General features: G+C 40.6%; 1 protein-coding gene across 1 annotated transcript; it reads right to left on the bottom strand.

Moving 5' to 3' along the window:
• Nucleotides 1-237: 237 nt before the first annotated feature.
• On the bottom strand, nt 238-7184 carry LOC311052295 (butyrophilin subfamily 1 member A1-like). The gene is made up of 6 exons (XM_084067185.1): nt 7053-7184; nt 3849-3956; nt 2408-2728; nt 1980-2102; nt 1443-1590; nt 238-739 (listed from the first exon to the last, which is right to left on the bottom strand). The coding sequence occupies exons 2-6, from the start codon at nt 3952-3954 to the stop codon at nt 676-678; spliced, it is 762 nt and encodes a 253-aa protein (XP_083923311.1). The 5' UTR covers nt 3955-3956; nt 7053-7184; the 3' UTR covers nt 238-675.
• Between the last annotated feature and the right edge of the window lie 7472 nt (nt 7185-14656).

Raw genomic sequence — 14656 nt, forward strand, 5'->3', positions numbered from 1 at the left:
CATTTGTGTGGAATCTGTGTTCGCTATGGAGATGGACAAGCACAAGGAAAATACTTTAAGATAGTTGTTATTGTGACGAAGGACTTAATTTCCACACTGTATCCATTCAGATTGCATTAAAAAACACACTGTGTTTTTTAGTTGAATATTTTATTGTTGATTTTAGAAGCAGGCAGTACAACAGGTTAAACAGGTTGACACAGAAAGCCAAAGGCTTGTTTCCCTTGTGGTCCCTTAACATTCAACACTCAAACATTGGACAAAACAACAATGCCACTAAAACAACTACACAAAAATATACAATCAGTGCAAATCTGACGACTCACTAGCCACACTTTTCACGCACGATTCTAGACAGGTCGCCTTTATCTACCTGTAAAAATACCAAACAACCAGATAAAGACTCTCCTGTGAGCCAGTCTAACATAGGGACCTGACTACCTGACACAAAGCCATGCACCACATGGAGGTCTTACAACCACCACAAGCGGCTAACTATGCCCGCACACCAGTGCACCATAATAGCGCCAGACCACACCACATTTTAACACCCATTGGCACTAAAGAGTCGCGTGATTATTTGGTAGTAAGACAGACCGTTACCGGGCGGAAGATAAGGCCCAGAGAAGGAAATGCAGCTGGAAGGCGGGCCACTTGAGTGCAGTAGATGTTCCATCAACGAAATTCATCTGGTTTGTCCACAGAGACATTCATGGGCACAGATTCACCATTCATAGACCTGGACAGAAGATAGAGAGACATAGAGAGATGTGTTACTATAATGTGAAATATTTGTTTGTTTACTTTTGTTTATTTGGAATGGATCCCCATTAGCTGCCACCTGAACAGCAGCTAGTCTTCCTGGGGTCCAAGAGAACAAATACATTAACAATTATATACAAAAAAAGGGGAGATTACATCCTCAATGTAACAAAGAAATTGTCAAAAAAGCAAATCACAAGTCATTACTCACATAAGAAATTCAATTTTAAAAAGAAAGAAACAACGGGAATATAACCTATTACTGAATATTTATAAAGTTGCAGTTTCCTTTTAAAACCAGCCTTTCCTTTGATCCCACGAACATCACATGGAAGACCATAATGCAATTGCCCTATAGAATACAGCCCTCTTCATAGAATTGACCTTAAGGGTAAAGCTATCAGTGCACCACTCGCCCCTCGAATGGAATATGTCTGAGTATTTGAACAATATATTATGTTATTATAAAGAAATGTAGAGTCTGGGTGTTAATAACTATGGAAATAATGAATTAAGTTAGCCGAAAGTCTTTCCCTGACTCTAAGCCAAGTAAGACGTTCATACATTTCTGCAACACTTGTTCTGGATTAACAACCTAGAACCAGTCTAGCAGCCTTATTTTGAGCTACTTGTGACCATACCACGAGCAGTAATCTAAATGAACATGAAACATTCTGTACCTGTCCTCATCACCAGTTGGAATTTCATGTCTGTGGAAATTGTGAACAAACTCCAGAATACGTCTCTTCTTCAAAACCAGGACACTGATGATGACCATGATGATGCCGAGGGTGATGATAACATAACCCCACCAGGGAAACTGTCCAACTGAGATAGAATGACAGATGAAGAGGAGGGAAGAGAGAAGTGAAAGATTAAGATCATCCATACTCCTTATATATATGTACACACACAGAACTGACTGTATACCGTAATTTTCGCACTATAAGCCGCACCTGAATATAAGCCGCAGCAGCTAAATTGAATGATTTGTACATATATAAGCTGCACTGGACTATAAGCCGCGGGTGTAAAATCCCTAGATTTAGGAGGTCCCCTAGTGGCCGTTAGCTATAAAAATCCATAGATAAGCCGCACCGTTATATAAGCCGCAGGGTCGAAAAATGGGAAAAAAGTCGCGGCTTACAGTCCGAAATTTACGGTATATACTGCGCGCTCGCGCGCGCGCACACACACAGAGATGTTCCATTAATTACCTTCATCCGGTTTGTCCACAGTATTCATAGAACTGACCTCAGAGGCAGCAGCCACAGGCCTCACTTCATAGCCCCCATTAGACCTGTGCCTGACCTCAGAGAGATCATCAGTAGACGTGGACACTAGACAGAGAGAGAGAGAGAGAGAGAGAGAGAGAGAGAGAGAGAGAGAGGGGGGATATTGAAGTGTACAAGAATTCAACCTTTTTAATGATATCTATCTGTCTGTCTGTCATGTGTGTGTGTGTGTGTGTGTGTGTGTGTGTGTGTGTGTGTGTGTGTGTGTGTGTGTGTGTGTGTGTGTGTGTGTGTGTGTGTGTGTGTGTGTGTGTGTGCGTGCGTGCGTGCGTGCGTGCGTGCGTGCGTGCGTGCGTGCGTGCGTGTGTGTGTGGGGGGGGTCTTTTTAGTCAAAAAATGTATTGTCTTACCAACAAAGAGTTGAACAGTGAATGTCTTTGGTATTTCAGGAAGGACACACGTGTAGATTCCTTCATCAGATGATTTCACTCTGGAGAGTTTGAGGGACACGTTGCCTTTCTTCACTTCATCCATGAAGAGGGACGTTCTTCCCTTGTAGGAAGGATTCTGATCATCATCAAATTCTTGCCCGTTCCTCTGGAAGTACACATATTGATCAGGTGGTAGGTCTGCTCTGGTCCACTCTACAGCCAGGTTGTCAGCGGTGGGATCAACCTCACATGGTAGAACAGCATCATCTCCAACAGATGAATGCACTTCCAGACAATTCCCTGAAGATAAGATAAGATAAGATAAGATAAACCTTTATCCCATTTTTACCCCAGAGGAAAATCCAGTGTCATAGCAACAGTGAGAATGGTACAGGTAAGAACAAAACCAAGATGAATACAATAAAATAAAATGAACTTGAACATGATATGGTGTCCCACTGAGCATTTTTCGGGCTATTAGACGTCTAAAATACGTCTAAGGGCTAGTCTAAAACGGGTTTATAATTGGTCTAACAGTGAACGTTTTTTAGACGTTGATTAGCTGTTTTTTAAGCGTCTATTTATAGACCGTCTATATTATAGCCGTTGAAATTACGTCTATAATATAGACGTCTATATATAGACGGTTAAAAAACAGCTAATCAACGTCTAGGCTAAGCCTAGACGCCTAAAAAAAAATCACTGTTAGACCAATTATAACCCTGTTTTAGACGGAGGTCTAATAGCCGACTATGGCTCACTGGGATGTGTGGAAAAGTGGAACAATTTTGTTGAACAAGTGTAACTAATAAGTTGTTTGCTGGGTGAGCGACGTTAATTGACTTGAGTCTATGATTGTCATGTTTCCATATTTGATAGCAGTTTTATAAATCCAATAAGCCATGTACGGCTTATTGGTTTACAGTGATTTTAGAACAGCTAAGAGGCGTTGTTAGGCACAATGCTAAGGTTTTAAAATCACTGTATTAGGACACATTTTGACATCTGTATTGATAATGTAATATGCACACAAAAAAACATACATTGTATCATCCATGAAGAGGGAATACCACTATCAAAAGATTAAGCCAACGGCATATTTCCATCGAATTATGTAGTGAGGGCTGAGGAGTGAATGAGTGTGTGTGTGTGTGTGTGTGTGTGTGTGTGTGTGTGTGTGTGTGTGTGTGTGTGTGTGTGTGTGTGTGTGCGCGTGCGTGTGATATGTGTACAGTATGTGTGTGTTTTCATGTTAAGTCTCTGAAACCACTTTGCTTTATTTTACCATATACTTTTCTTTCACATTATTTGAATTTCCAGTATTTAAAATTACCTGTTGTCCTCTATTTCAATGTACATTTAATGTAATGTATCTGCTACACATTTCATAAACTGTAAGGTTAATTGCAGCGTTATTTACCTCCACTGTTGGTGAGCAAATGCAGATACAAATACAGCATTGGAATTAGAAGGAGACTCAAGGAATGTCTCTTAACGTGGTTCACATGTGAGTATGTCATCTTCATATCTAAAAACAATTATGAAAGAAAGAAAGAAAGAAAGAGCTTAGTTCCCAATTACAGTATCAATATGCGTTATACATGGAGAATACCGCATGTAATACTTGATGCTGGAAAATAGGCGTTCAGAAATAATGGACACTGGGGAAAACATTGTTGTCACTGTCACATACATCAAAAACCTCTACTTGACTCCTGAAAGTAGATTTGGCTTTCTCTCATGTCAAAGTGATTCACAAATACACCAAGCTCATCTGTTTTCACTTTTGGAGGAAAGGAGCAGATTGAATTCAGTTTTAGTCAATTTAGTTGTAGGCTACTGTAGGAATAATGTGTTTGTTACAACAACTTGGAAATATGTAGCAATTTATTAACCCATTAAGACCTGAGGTCGATTCTACAAATGCCTTCTAAATCAGTAGTTCTCACACTTTCAAAATATTTCAAAAATAGCACATGTACAAGCTCGCAGCGCGGCACCAAGTGACGTGCTGTGAGCTTATATCTGCTATTTTTTAATAGCCAACGGAAAATTTCTGTCTGGCTGCGCTTGATAGACTTACGGAGTACTGACAGACAGAGAGACGTTAGTCTTAATAATAACAATAACAGACTAACAGTGTAGCGGTCCCCACCGAAAGATGGTCATACACTTCAACTGATGATTATGAATTTACAAAATAAAATCATTGATCAACGTAAGAGCTGACAGAACAAACACGAAAACAAAACTGTTAGTTGTCTCCGCCAGGCCGAAAGGCATGGCGAGAGAGTATGTTTTGCACCCTGTCCGTCCGTCCGTGTGTCCGTGTGTGTGTCCTTCTGTCTGTGAGCAGCTAATCTCTGGCACCGTTGGCCCGGTCGCTGCGAAACTGTGCACAAACACTCCCTGGATGCCAATTCAGAACCTCTGCCCCAAATTTTTCACATAGAAGGCCGATTTGTGTAAAACACATTTTTTTATACTACTCCTACAGATTTTGTCCACACATCACACAAATCGGTACACAGTATCTCTATGGTCATGTGATCAACACGTATCTGTCCGATTTCCCATATTCCATCCTGATTGCCTAAAATTGGCTTCCAAAGATTGAAGGATTGGTTTGTTTTGAACAAAATGCCTCAAATCATGAACACAGCGTTCGATTTCCGTGAAATTTCACACGCACATTCCCACTAGGCCGAGGAAGAAATGCCACCCTTCTCACATTGGCCTGTTATAACGCCACCAGCAGGTCTAATTTAGCAAAACACATTTTTGGAACAAAATGCCTCAAATCATGAATGCAGTGTCAATGCAAGAATAAATGGCACGGTTGGCATCCTTTCCACATTGGCCTATTATAGCGCCACCAGGACGCCAGAATAACATACCTGACCTGGCGGAGACCTGTGCTCCGAGGAGCACTTTTTCTAGTTTCCCATCTTTTCTGTGCAATAACACATTAGCTTACATGAAGCTTCACACTTGTATACTGTAAATGACACATTCAAACAGTATATACTTTAAACCTAGCCCCATTTGGAACATCCCTCAGCTGTAGGCTATAGCTCCGAGATGAGGTCTCACAGTGTCGGCCAAGAAGTTTTTACCGACAGGTTGAAACAAGTGTTTTTTTTGTCAACCGAAGCCATGTTTTCCCAATGCAATCTTACGGGAGCAGCCTACCTGCCAACCCTCCTGGATTCTGCAGGAGAATCCTTTTCCTCCATTTCTCCTTTTTGTCTCCATTTTGGGGGATTTCACCCTTTTAGCGTGGCAACCCATGGGTCAAAGGCCCATATAAGACCATCCTCACTGATATGCAGCCATGGCCATTCATGTTCATTTGCGTAGTTCCTTGGGTTTTTGATATGCAAATCACCATGTCAGTATTTGATCGTTTCTTTTCTGGATAAACTCCAGTCCCATATACAGTGTACACATACACTCCATGTAAGTGATACATTGTAATTCAATGCAATTATAAAGAGATAGTCACTTTTAAGTAATTAGTGGTTATTATTAAACATGGCTCTTTTATTGCTTCAGTCATCAAATACATTTCTGCCTACTTTTAGCTTTTTAATGGATCATGTAAGTAAAGCCTGATAAAACTATGAAACTCCCAAAATCCACAAAAATACTGGAAATGACATCTACTCTGTTTTTTTCTGAAGGGGGGGGGGGCATGAAATACCCTTTTTTAATTGCATAAATATGAAATAATGGCTTTTTAACCATAATGTATGAAATACAGTCATATCAATGCCTTCCTTTGCAATGCACAATTCGATCTTTTTCTCATTATCATTAGCACCATATGCCTTTGTTGCAGAAATACGTTTCTTTCATTCAATGTCCTGGCTTCAATATAGCTTATGGCTGCTGAACAGGACAAACAAATCAAACAATGCATTTAGCAATATCCTCTGTCATTCATAACCAAAACTTAGCTGTAGTATACAACCCTCGTAGACGTATTTATGATTCTGACGTTTTCAATCTACGAGAGTTGTAGGGTTCACCCCCTATGGAGACCTGGACTTTCTGCACTATGCCACGCAAAGTACTCCAAACGTGTACAAATTGAAAATAAAGGTGCTTACCTCAAAGCCCCAAATGTTAACTACTTCTACGGAGTAGTAGTTTAATGTAATAATCCATATCTTTCAATAAAGAAGTATTTTAATGCCGTCTGTGGCCGAACACCGTTTTTTCACCCTCGTTTACTTCCTGTTTACATTTAGTGTAATTCCGGGTTTCACCGGATGCGCCCCCTCACTACCGCCCATTGGGAACTTCCGACAGAATCGGCCACAGACGGCATTAAAACACTTCTTTATTGAAAGATACTACTACCCCGTAGAAGTAGTTAACATTTGGGGCTTTGAGGTAAGCACCTTCATTTTCAATTTGTACACGTTTGGAGTACTTTGCGGGGCATAGTGCAGAAAGTTCAGGTCTCCATGGGGCGTGAACCCTACAACTCTCGTAGATTGAAAACGTCAGAATCATAAATACGTCTACGAGGGTTGTTTACTACAGCTAACCAAAACTCATGTGCTGTTTGCAAAAAGCACATGAGTTCCCATCCCAATATTACAATGGCTATACTAACCTTGTGCCTCTTCGGGGGCTGCTAAAACTTTAATTTATACACTCAAAAGGTAGACAATAAAATGTGCTGTTTTGACAGCATGGAGCTGAACAAAACCATGTGCGTTTGTAGTTTCCTCCGAGGTGAAAAGACTGGTGACGCGAGTTTACTCTATGGTGTGTTCTTCTCCCTCTATGGTTCTTCTGCTGGCAAAAAGCCAGTGGATGATCTCTTCAGAATAAGAGCAGGCTCTAGAGTAAACAGAAGCCATTGAAAAACTATCAATTTGCACATTAAAACTATAAATTAAGCATTTCAACGAAGCTATAGGCTACAACAACTTTTTTTAAATTGTGTTTTTAACACTTACTTTGGCAGTGTACTTTTTCTCATGCCAATAGGGCATGGCAGTTGCGGCCACTTCCTGCTGCCACTGCAAAATACTCAATGCATTTTCCCCATTGACTTTTCCAAAAATATTTATATCAATTAATTTAAGCCTAGAATCAAGCCATCCAGGATCCTGGTGAATCATGACCATAAAACCTTTTTTTCTGTGATTTTTTAAAATTGTATATTTAATGATATGATATACTATATTTAATAAATACCCTTTGTTTTGCCGTTTTCACTTTTTTTTTCACAGAATCAAACGTTTTATGGTCATGATTCACCAGGATCCTGGATAGCTTGATTCTAGGCTTAAATTAATTGATATAAATATTTTTGGAAAAGTCAATGGGAAAAATGCATTGAGTATTTTGCAGTGGCACCAGGAAGTGGGCGGGAACTGCGATGCCCTATAGAGCATCGCAGTTGCGCAGAATCCGGGTGCCGGAAGTAAATACTCAATGCATTTTTCCCATTGACTTTTCCAAAAATATTTATATCAATGAATTTAAGCCTAGAATCAAGCCATCCAGGATTCTGGTGAATCATGACCATAAAACCTTTTTTTCTGTGATTTTTTAAATTTTATATTTAATGATATGATATACTATGTTTAATAAATACCCTTTGTTTTGCCGTTTCCAAAAAAGTTTTTTCACAGAATCAAACGTTTTATGGTCAGATTCACCAGGATCCTGGATAGCTTGATTCTAGGCTTAAATTAATTATATAAATATTTTCGGAAAAGTCAATGGGAAAAATGCATTGAGTATTTACTTCCGGCAACTGGAAGTGGGCGGGAACTGCGACGCTCTATGCCTCCTTTGAATTGAATTGCAAGGTGAAGGTGTTGTGGAGGAGGTCTGGCCATCTAGCCAACTGTTATTAAATGGCCCATTAATCACACCAGTGTGCAAACACAGACCTATGGAAGTGGCCGGTGAGAATCGGGCTAGAGCTCAAAAGGGGTGGGCGCCTGGCATGGAGACAGATAATCAAATGCACAATTCTTAGGTTTTTTTGTAAGATAGTTGTTGTGGAAATGAAATATTTACTCAAATGTCTTTAGTAGATTTATTTGATACAACAATGACAATAATATAATGAAAAGAGAGTAATGGATTGCAATTAGAATAGACCAGGGGTGGGCAACATTGATGATGGAGAGGGCCACTATATTTCCTCACGGATCCAGGCCGGGAGCCACATTGCATATTGTTGCTGTTGGGCAGAAACCTCTTATCTCCATATTTTAACTTGATTTATTTTGTAAATTAATGTCCTACTTCGTCATTCTACTATGTCACTCAAAATTTCAAATGCAGTTATAATTATATTAACTTTATGAACTTAAATACAAATACAATGGACATAAAAAAGACAATAACATTTCAATATAGTCATATATTTGAGAGTATGTTTTACTCCCTGTCCGTCCGTTTTACCCCCTGTCCGTCCATCCGTGTGTCCGTCCGTGTGTCATTCTGTGTACAGCTAATCTCCGGCACTGTTGGCTTGATCGCAGCGAAACTGTGCACACACAATCCCTGGATGCCAGAGCAGAACCTCTGCCCCAAATTTATCACATGGGCCTGTTATAGCGCCACCAGGAGGCCGATTTGTGCAAAACCCATTTTTTTATATTACTTCTACAGATTTTATCACGCAAATCAGTACACAGTATCTCTATAGTCATGTGATCAACACGGATCTGTCCGATTTTCCATATACCATTCTGATTGGCTAAGGTTGGCTTCCAAAGTTTGCAGGATTGGTCCGTTTTGAACAAAATGCCTCAAATCATGAACGCAGCTTGCAATTTCACACGCACATTCCCACTAGGCCGAGGAAGAAATGCCACTTGAAAATGTTTAAATCAGCCTCATGGTGTTGCTACAACAGGTCGATCTGCGTTTTGGACTATAACTGCACCGATCTGCACACTCCTTAGAGGCCAAGGAAAAACATCTGCCCTGCATTTTTCACATTTGCCTTTCATAGCGCCACCAGGAGGCCGACTTATGTAAAAAAAAAAAAAAGGATATTAAGCCTTCAGAATGTATCCCAATTTCACGCAAATCGGTACACATGATAGTCATGTGATCAGGATGGATCTGTTTAATTTTTCATATTCCATCCTGATTGGCTAACATTGACATCTAAAGTTTGCAAGTTTGCATCTAAAGTTTTACCAACTGCGCCACCATGCACCCTATTCAGACATAATCATAACAATGTGAACTGTAGTTCTAATTTCAATAATTCAGAATTCAATCATACAGTATAAAGTAATACTCAAATCAGAGGAATAATGAATGAATATGTTAATAATATTAAATCCATAATTAAGCAAGAATATAAATAGACTTTCCATTACAATAGTTTTCTCTAAGTTGCAATGTAACACAGCTCTGTGTTCACACATTTCTATTCCCATTTAATTGTGCATACAATGTTTTTTGATCCACTTTTCCGTGGCAATGTCAACATAATTTGTAGAGAGAAGGGGAGAAAGAGAGAGAGAGAAGGAGGAAGGGAGGGAGAAAGATGGCGGAAGGGAGGGAGAGACACGGATGAAGGGAGGGAGAGGGACAAAAAGGTTGAACCCACTACCTGTGTCATCAGTTCCTCTGATGCAGCGCAGGCCATGTTGTGTTCAGTGTTGTGATGCTTGCAAGTCGCGACTCGAGCGTCACAACATGTCAGGCCTGTAGTGTACATTAGTATTAATAATGCATTAGATGATCATGATCTTATTTCCACAGCAAACATAAAAACATGAAAGTGAACTAACGCACCTTAAACACTGCAGTTGACTTCGTCCTTGATCTGCGTCCTGTGTGTGCATAGTCGCACCTGTTGCCAGGCAATCGATTCCACTTGGAAGCATTCTATTGGAAGAACATTGTGGGAGGCAACAGCCTGGCTGTGTGTGTGTGTGTGTGTGTGTGTGTGTGTGTGTGTGTGTGTGTAACTGGAGAGGTTTGGTCATGGGGAAACAGAGGGGGAGGGCGAGGGCCTAGTCTGGCCAGACTGTTGCCTGCCTCCCAGTTATATCCAGGTTATAATGTGGTTATATCCATAGAGTTATAATATGGTTATATCGGGTTGCCTCCCACAATTTTCAACTCCTTCATACTATCACCTAGAAACTTCATTCAAACTTTAAAATGTTCAGCTAGCTTTGAATTGTCATTGGTTATTTAATATATTTTCTAAAGTTTATACTTTTTGAAATATTTCGTTTTTCACTCCATTGGAAATGCATTAAGAACAATCATGAAACCCAACTCACTTTGCAGCCTCATTACTAACTTGTGGAAACGTGCCACGCTCGAATCTAGAGTGCATCATCTCGTCAAGCAGAGGGCAGCCGGTCCGGGCACCTAGGCTCATGTGTAGCCTGACAGCGCGTTGTGTCCCGTTCCCGACGACCTTTGCTGCGTGTCTCTCCCCTCTCTCTCCCTCTTTCCGGTCTATCTTCACTTAAAAAATCTATCAATAAAGGCAGAAAAGCAAAGCAAAGAAAAAAAGAAAGAAAAAAGAAAAGAAAAGCAGAAGGCAGGCACGTCTGAATCTCCCCCGGAAATCTACCGAACAAATCGGTAAAATATTCACCTTACACGCATGATTTTTGGGCAACATGTAGCCACACTTGTCTTCTTTCACACAATGGCCCTCATTTATCAATGAAGTGTAAATTCGCCCCTAGGCCAAGTTAACGTCCAAGTGACATTTATCAAAGGATCCTATACAGCCAATCCTAGCGTTAGAGATAATGTGTACCGATATGCGTGAAATTTGGATAAAATCTGAAGGATATCCAAAAAGTAAAATCCCCAAACTTCCTGACTGACGACTGCCGTGCTTCAAGTCTTCTGTGCTTGAGCCTCACATTAAACAGGGCTTTTGCACATTGTGTTGACATGAAAAAGCCAGCAGTTATTAACCAAGGAAGTCTCCAACCAAGGAAGCACTACAGCAGCAACTTGATCTCCTACACAAATTCTCGCAGACATGGGCCCTGACAGTGAACCTAACTAAGACTAAAATCATGATATTTCAAAAAAGATCCAGCCGCCAAAACCATCAATGTTTCCTAAATACAATCCCACTAGAACAAACAAAAAACTATACCTACCTTGGCCTAAACATCAGCAGCACAGGGAACTACAACCAAGCTGTAAAGGACCTGAGAGACAAGGCAAGAAGGGCATTCTATGCTATCAAAAGAAACATCAAAATAGACATCCCAATTAAAACCTGGCTTAAAATACTGGACTCTGTGATAGAACCAATTTCCCTCTATGGTTGTGAGATCTGGGGACCATTAGCAAACCATGACCTTGAAAAATGGGATAAACACCAAACCGAGACCCTACACACAGAATTCTGCAAATCCATTCTCCGTACCCAGCGAAAAACACCAAATAATGCATGCAGGGCAGAACTAGGACCATACCCACTAATCAATAACTAATCAATAATCAAAATAAAAAAGAGAGCACTTAAGTTCTACAACCACCTAAAAGAAAGCGACCTAGATGCACTCCATAACAAAGCACTCACACACAGCGAAACTCTAGAGAGATGCCCCCTCAGCCAGCTGGCCATGGAACTCCGGGCACAAACACAAACAGAGCCACGAGATAGAAAACCCATCGGACCAAACAAAATTATAAAACAGCAAAAGGAAAACTACCTGACACATTGGAAAGAAGCAACACAAAAGCAGAGTAAACTAGAATGCTATCTGGCCCTAAACAGAGAATACGCATTGGCAGAATAACTGAGCACCGTGACCGACCCAAAACAAAGAAAAATCTTAACTAGGTACAGATTCAGTGTGCACAGTCTTGCGATCGAGAAAGGTCGTCACAGGCAGACCTGTATCCCGCGAGAAGACAGACTATGCACCCACTGCACACAAAAGGAAGTGGAAACCGAGCTACACTTCCTAACCGTCTGTCCATTGTACCAAGACATCAGAGACACATACTTCCCACAGATTACAACCACACACAGAGATTTTGAAAACATGACCAATGACAAAAAACTCCCATATCTGCTGGGCGAAGTACAACAATGTGCAAACACAGCAGCAAGATTCGTGAGTTGCTGTGATAGGAGAAGGATATCGAACGGAACACAACCACCCTAAAGACTAATCATTGTGTATATTCCTGCACTATACCTGCACCCAGTGATCTTGGTACATAGAAATGTATCTATTGAAGATTCTGACTTTCAAATGTACATTTTTTGTTTTGATTGTATTGCTGTATTGTTGTATTGTGCTTTTTGCTTTGGCAATGTAAACGTATGTTTTCTCATGCCAATAAAGCCCTTTGAATTGAATTGAATTGAAAATATTAAGACTGCTTGTATTTTGGCATGTCATAAAGTGGCCTTACATTACAAGCACAGTGCTGGTGGTGTGTAGAATGAACACAGAACCTGGTCAGTTGCAGTGGAAAATGGCTTGGTGTGGAAAGTTACACAAGTGGTAAAAACTCTTGGCCCCAAATTGGTACTCAACAAATAGGAGATTCCATAACATATCCATTGTTTCAAATAGTAGCTGGTTTAAACTGGTACAACAGAGGTGAATTTCACTTACTCCGATCTTACTTTAGCATTTGTATTAGAATATTTATCAGTATTTATTTCCCAGAATATTCCCCAGAATGTTCTAAATAAGCTCACACCTCCTCATCAGTTCACCACTTCCACAACATCGGCAGGAGGAGACATCAGTCAGTAACTCTGATAAGAAATTAAACACCACTCTTACAATTAATGTATTTACTAACACACACACACACACACACACACACACACACACACACACACACACACACACACACACACACACACACACACACACACACACACACACACACACACACACACACACACACACAGTTTAACAATTTATTTATGTCCACACACAGGGAAAGCATACAGGGACACAAATATTTTAGGTGCAGTAAAGGTTACATTCACAAACTCATGGATATGTCCTCATGATACAACACGCGTGTCACTCAGCACTCCATGGGCACAAGTAGCGGCGGCGCTGCCATACATGGCAGCAGAGACAGCACAGTACTTTGCCATCTGAAACCCTCAAACAACCCTTGTCGAAACCCTCAAACATGCTAGGGCATGTCCTAGGCTGGATCACTAGAGGAAACAAAGTTCTTGGCCTTGCACTGCTGCTTGGTGTTAAAGCGCTCTCTGTAGTTGTTCTCATGGGCCTGGAAGTCCCACCTGGCCATCAGGTAGCGTTGGCTTTTGGTAGAGATCACGGGTGAGTAGTGCCTACTTGTATGCAAGCTACATATAGTCCAGCGTCCACGCGCAAAAATCGTGCACTTTACGATAAAAGCATGACATTTGGCACAGTTAGAGCATGCCTTAAGGAACATTTTTGGCTATAGGGCCATCACAGATTTGTCCTGTGGTAACCATGGCAGCCATGTTTTCAAAATAGCCGCTATCTGCTGTTATTTTACCAATAACTCAGGTTCTAGACCAACTAGGATCTTGATTCTGGTGACTAATCCTACATTAGGAATACAGTGGTACTACTTAGATTTGTCCTGTGGTAACCATGGCAGTAATTTTTTCAAAATGGCCGTCATCTGCTGTTATTTTACCAATAACATTTTCAAGGATGAGGAATATGAGAGAGAGAGAGAGAGAGAGAGAGAGAGAGAGAGACAGACAGACGTATTTTCACAAAAACAGTTGACAAATGGATGCACAAGACCGCCTTATCCATCAATTTATTAATCACTCTGTTGGGAGCCCCGTTCAGAACGTGTGAACGTTGGCCTACAAGTGGGTGTGCCTTCAGATCAGGAAGCAGGCCGCGCTTTACCCAATCAAATGTAGCGGCCGGGATTTACATCTGTGCGCTCGCTTCCCACTGAAAACAAACCCAAACTCATTTAACAATAGCGTCCTCGGAGTCTTGTCTTGTTATAATCGTTAGTAATGTAGTTATTGGATTAAGAATGTTTTTGTGATGTCTATTGTATGTCTTGTCTAAAAAATGTTTGCATCATTTGTTGAAGTAAATTCTCTGTTTGTTTGTCTACAAAAGAAAATAAAGTACAAATCATAAAAAAAACAATAGCGTCCTCGGAGCCGACAAAACCACGGAAAGTTAGTAACATTTTAACTTGTTCTTTCATCATAGAAACAAGTGGGCTTAAAACCAAAAGACG

Source organism: Gymnoscopelus microlampas (genome assembly GCF_963454915.1).
Source record: "Gymnoscopelus microlampas genome assembly, chromosome: 9".
In the NCBI taxonomy this organism is placed as follows: domain Eukaryota; kingdom Metazoa; phylum Chordata; class Actinopteri; order Myctophiformes; family Myctophidae; genus Gymnoscopelus; species Gymnoscopelus microlampas.

What these genes read in the sequence shown, in the direction of transcription:
- LOC311052295 (XM_084067185.1), bottom strand. Translation starts at nt 3,954, where the DNA reads ATGAAGATGACATACTCACATGTGAACCACGTTAAGAGACATTCCTTG. An exon ending in CACTGTTCAACTCTTTGTTG is followed by an intron (nt 2,103 to 2,407) that starts GTAAGACAATAC and finishes CTCTCTGTCTAG; the next exon opens with TGTCCACGTCTACTGATGAT. An exon ending in TGTGGACAAACCGGATGAAG is followed by an intron (nt 1,591 to 1,979) that starts GTAATTAATGGA and finishes ATTCTATCTCAG; the next exon opens with TTGGACAGTTTCCCTGGTGG.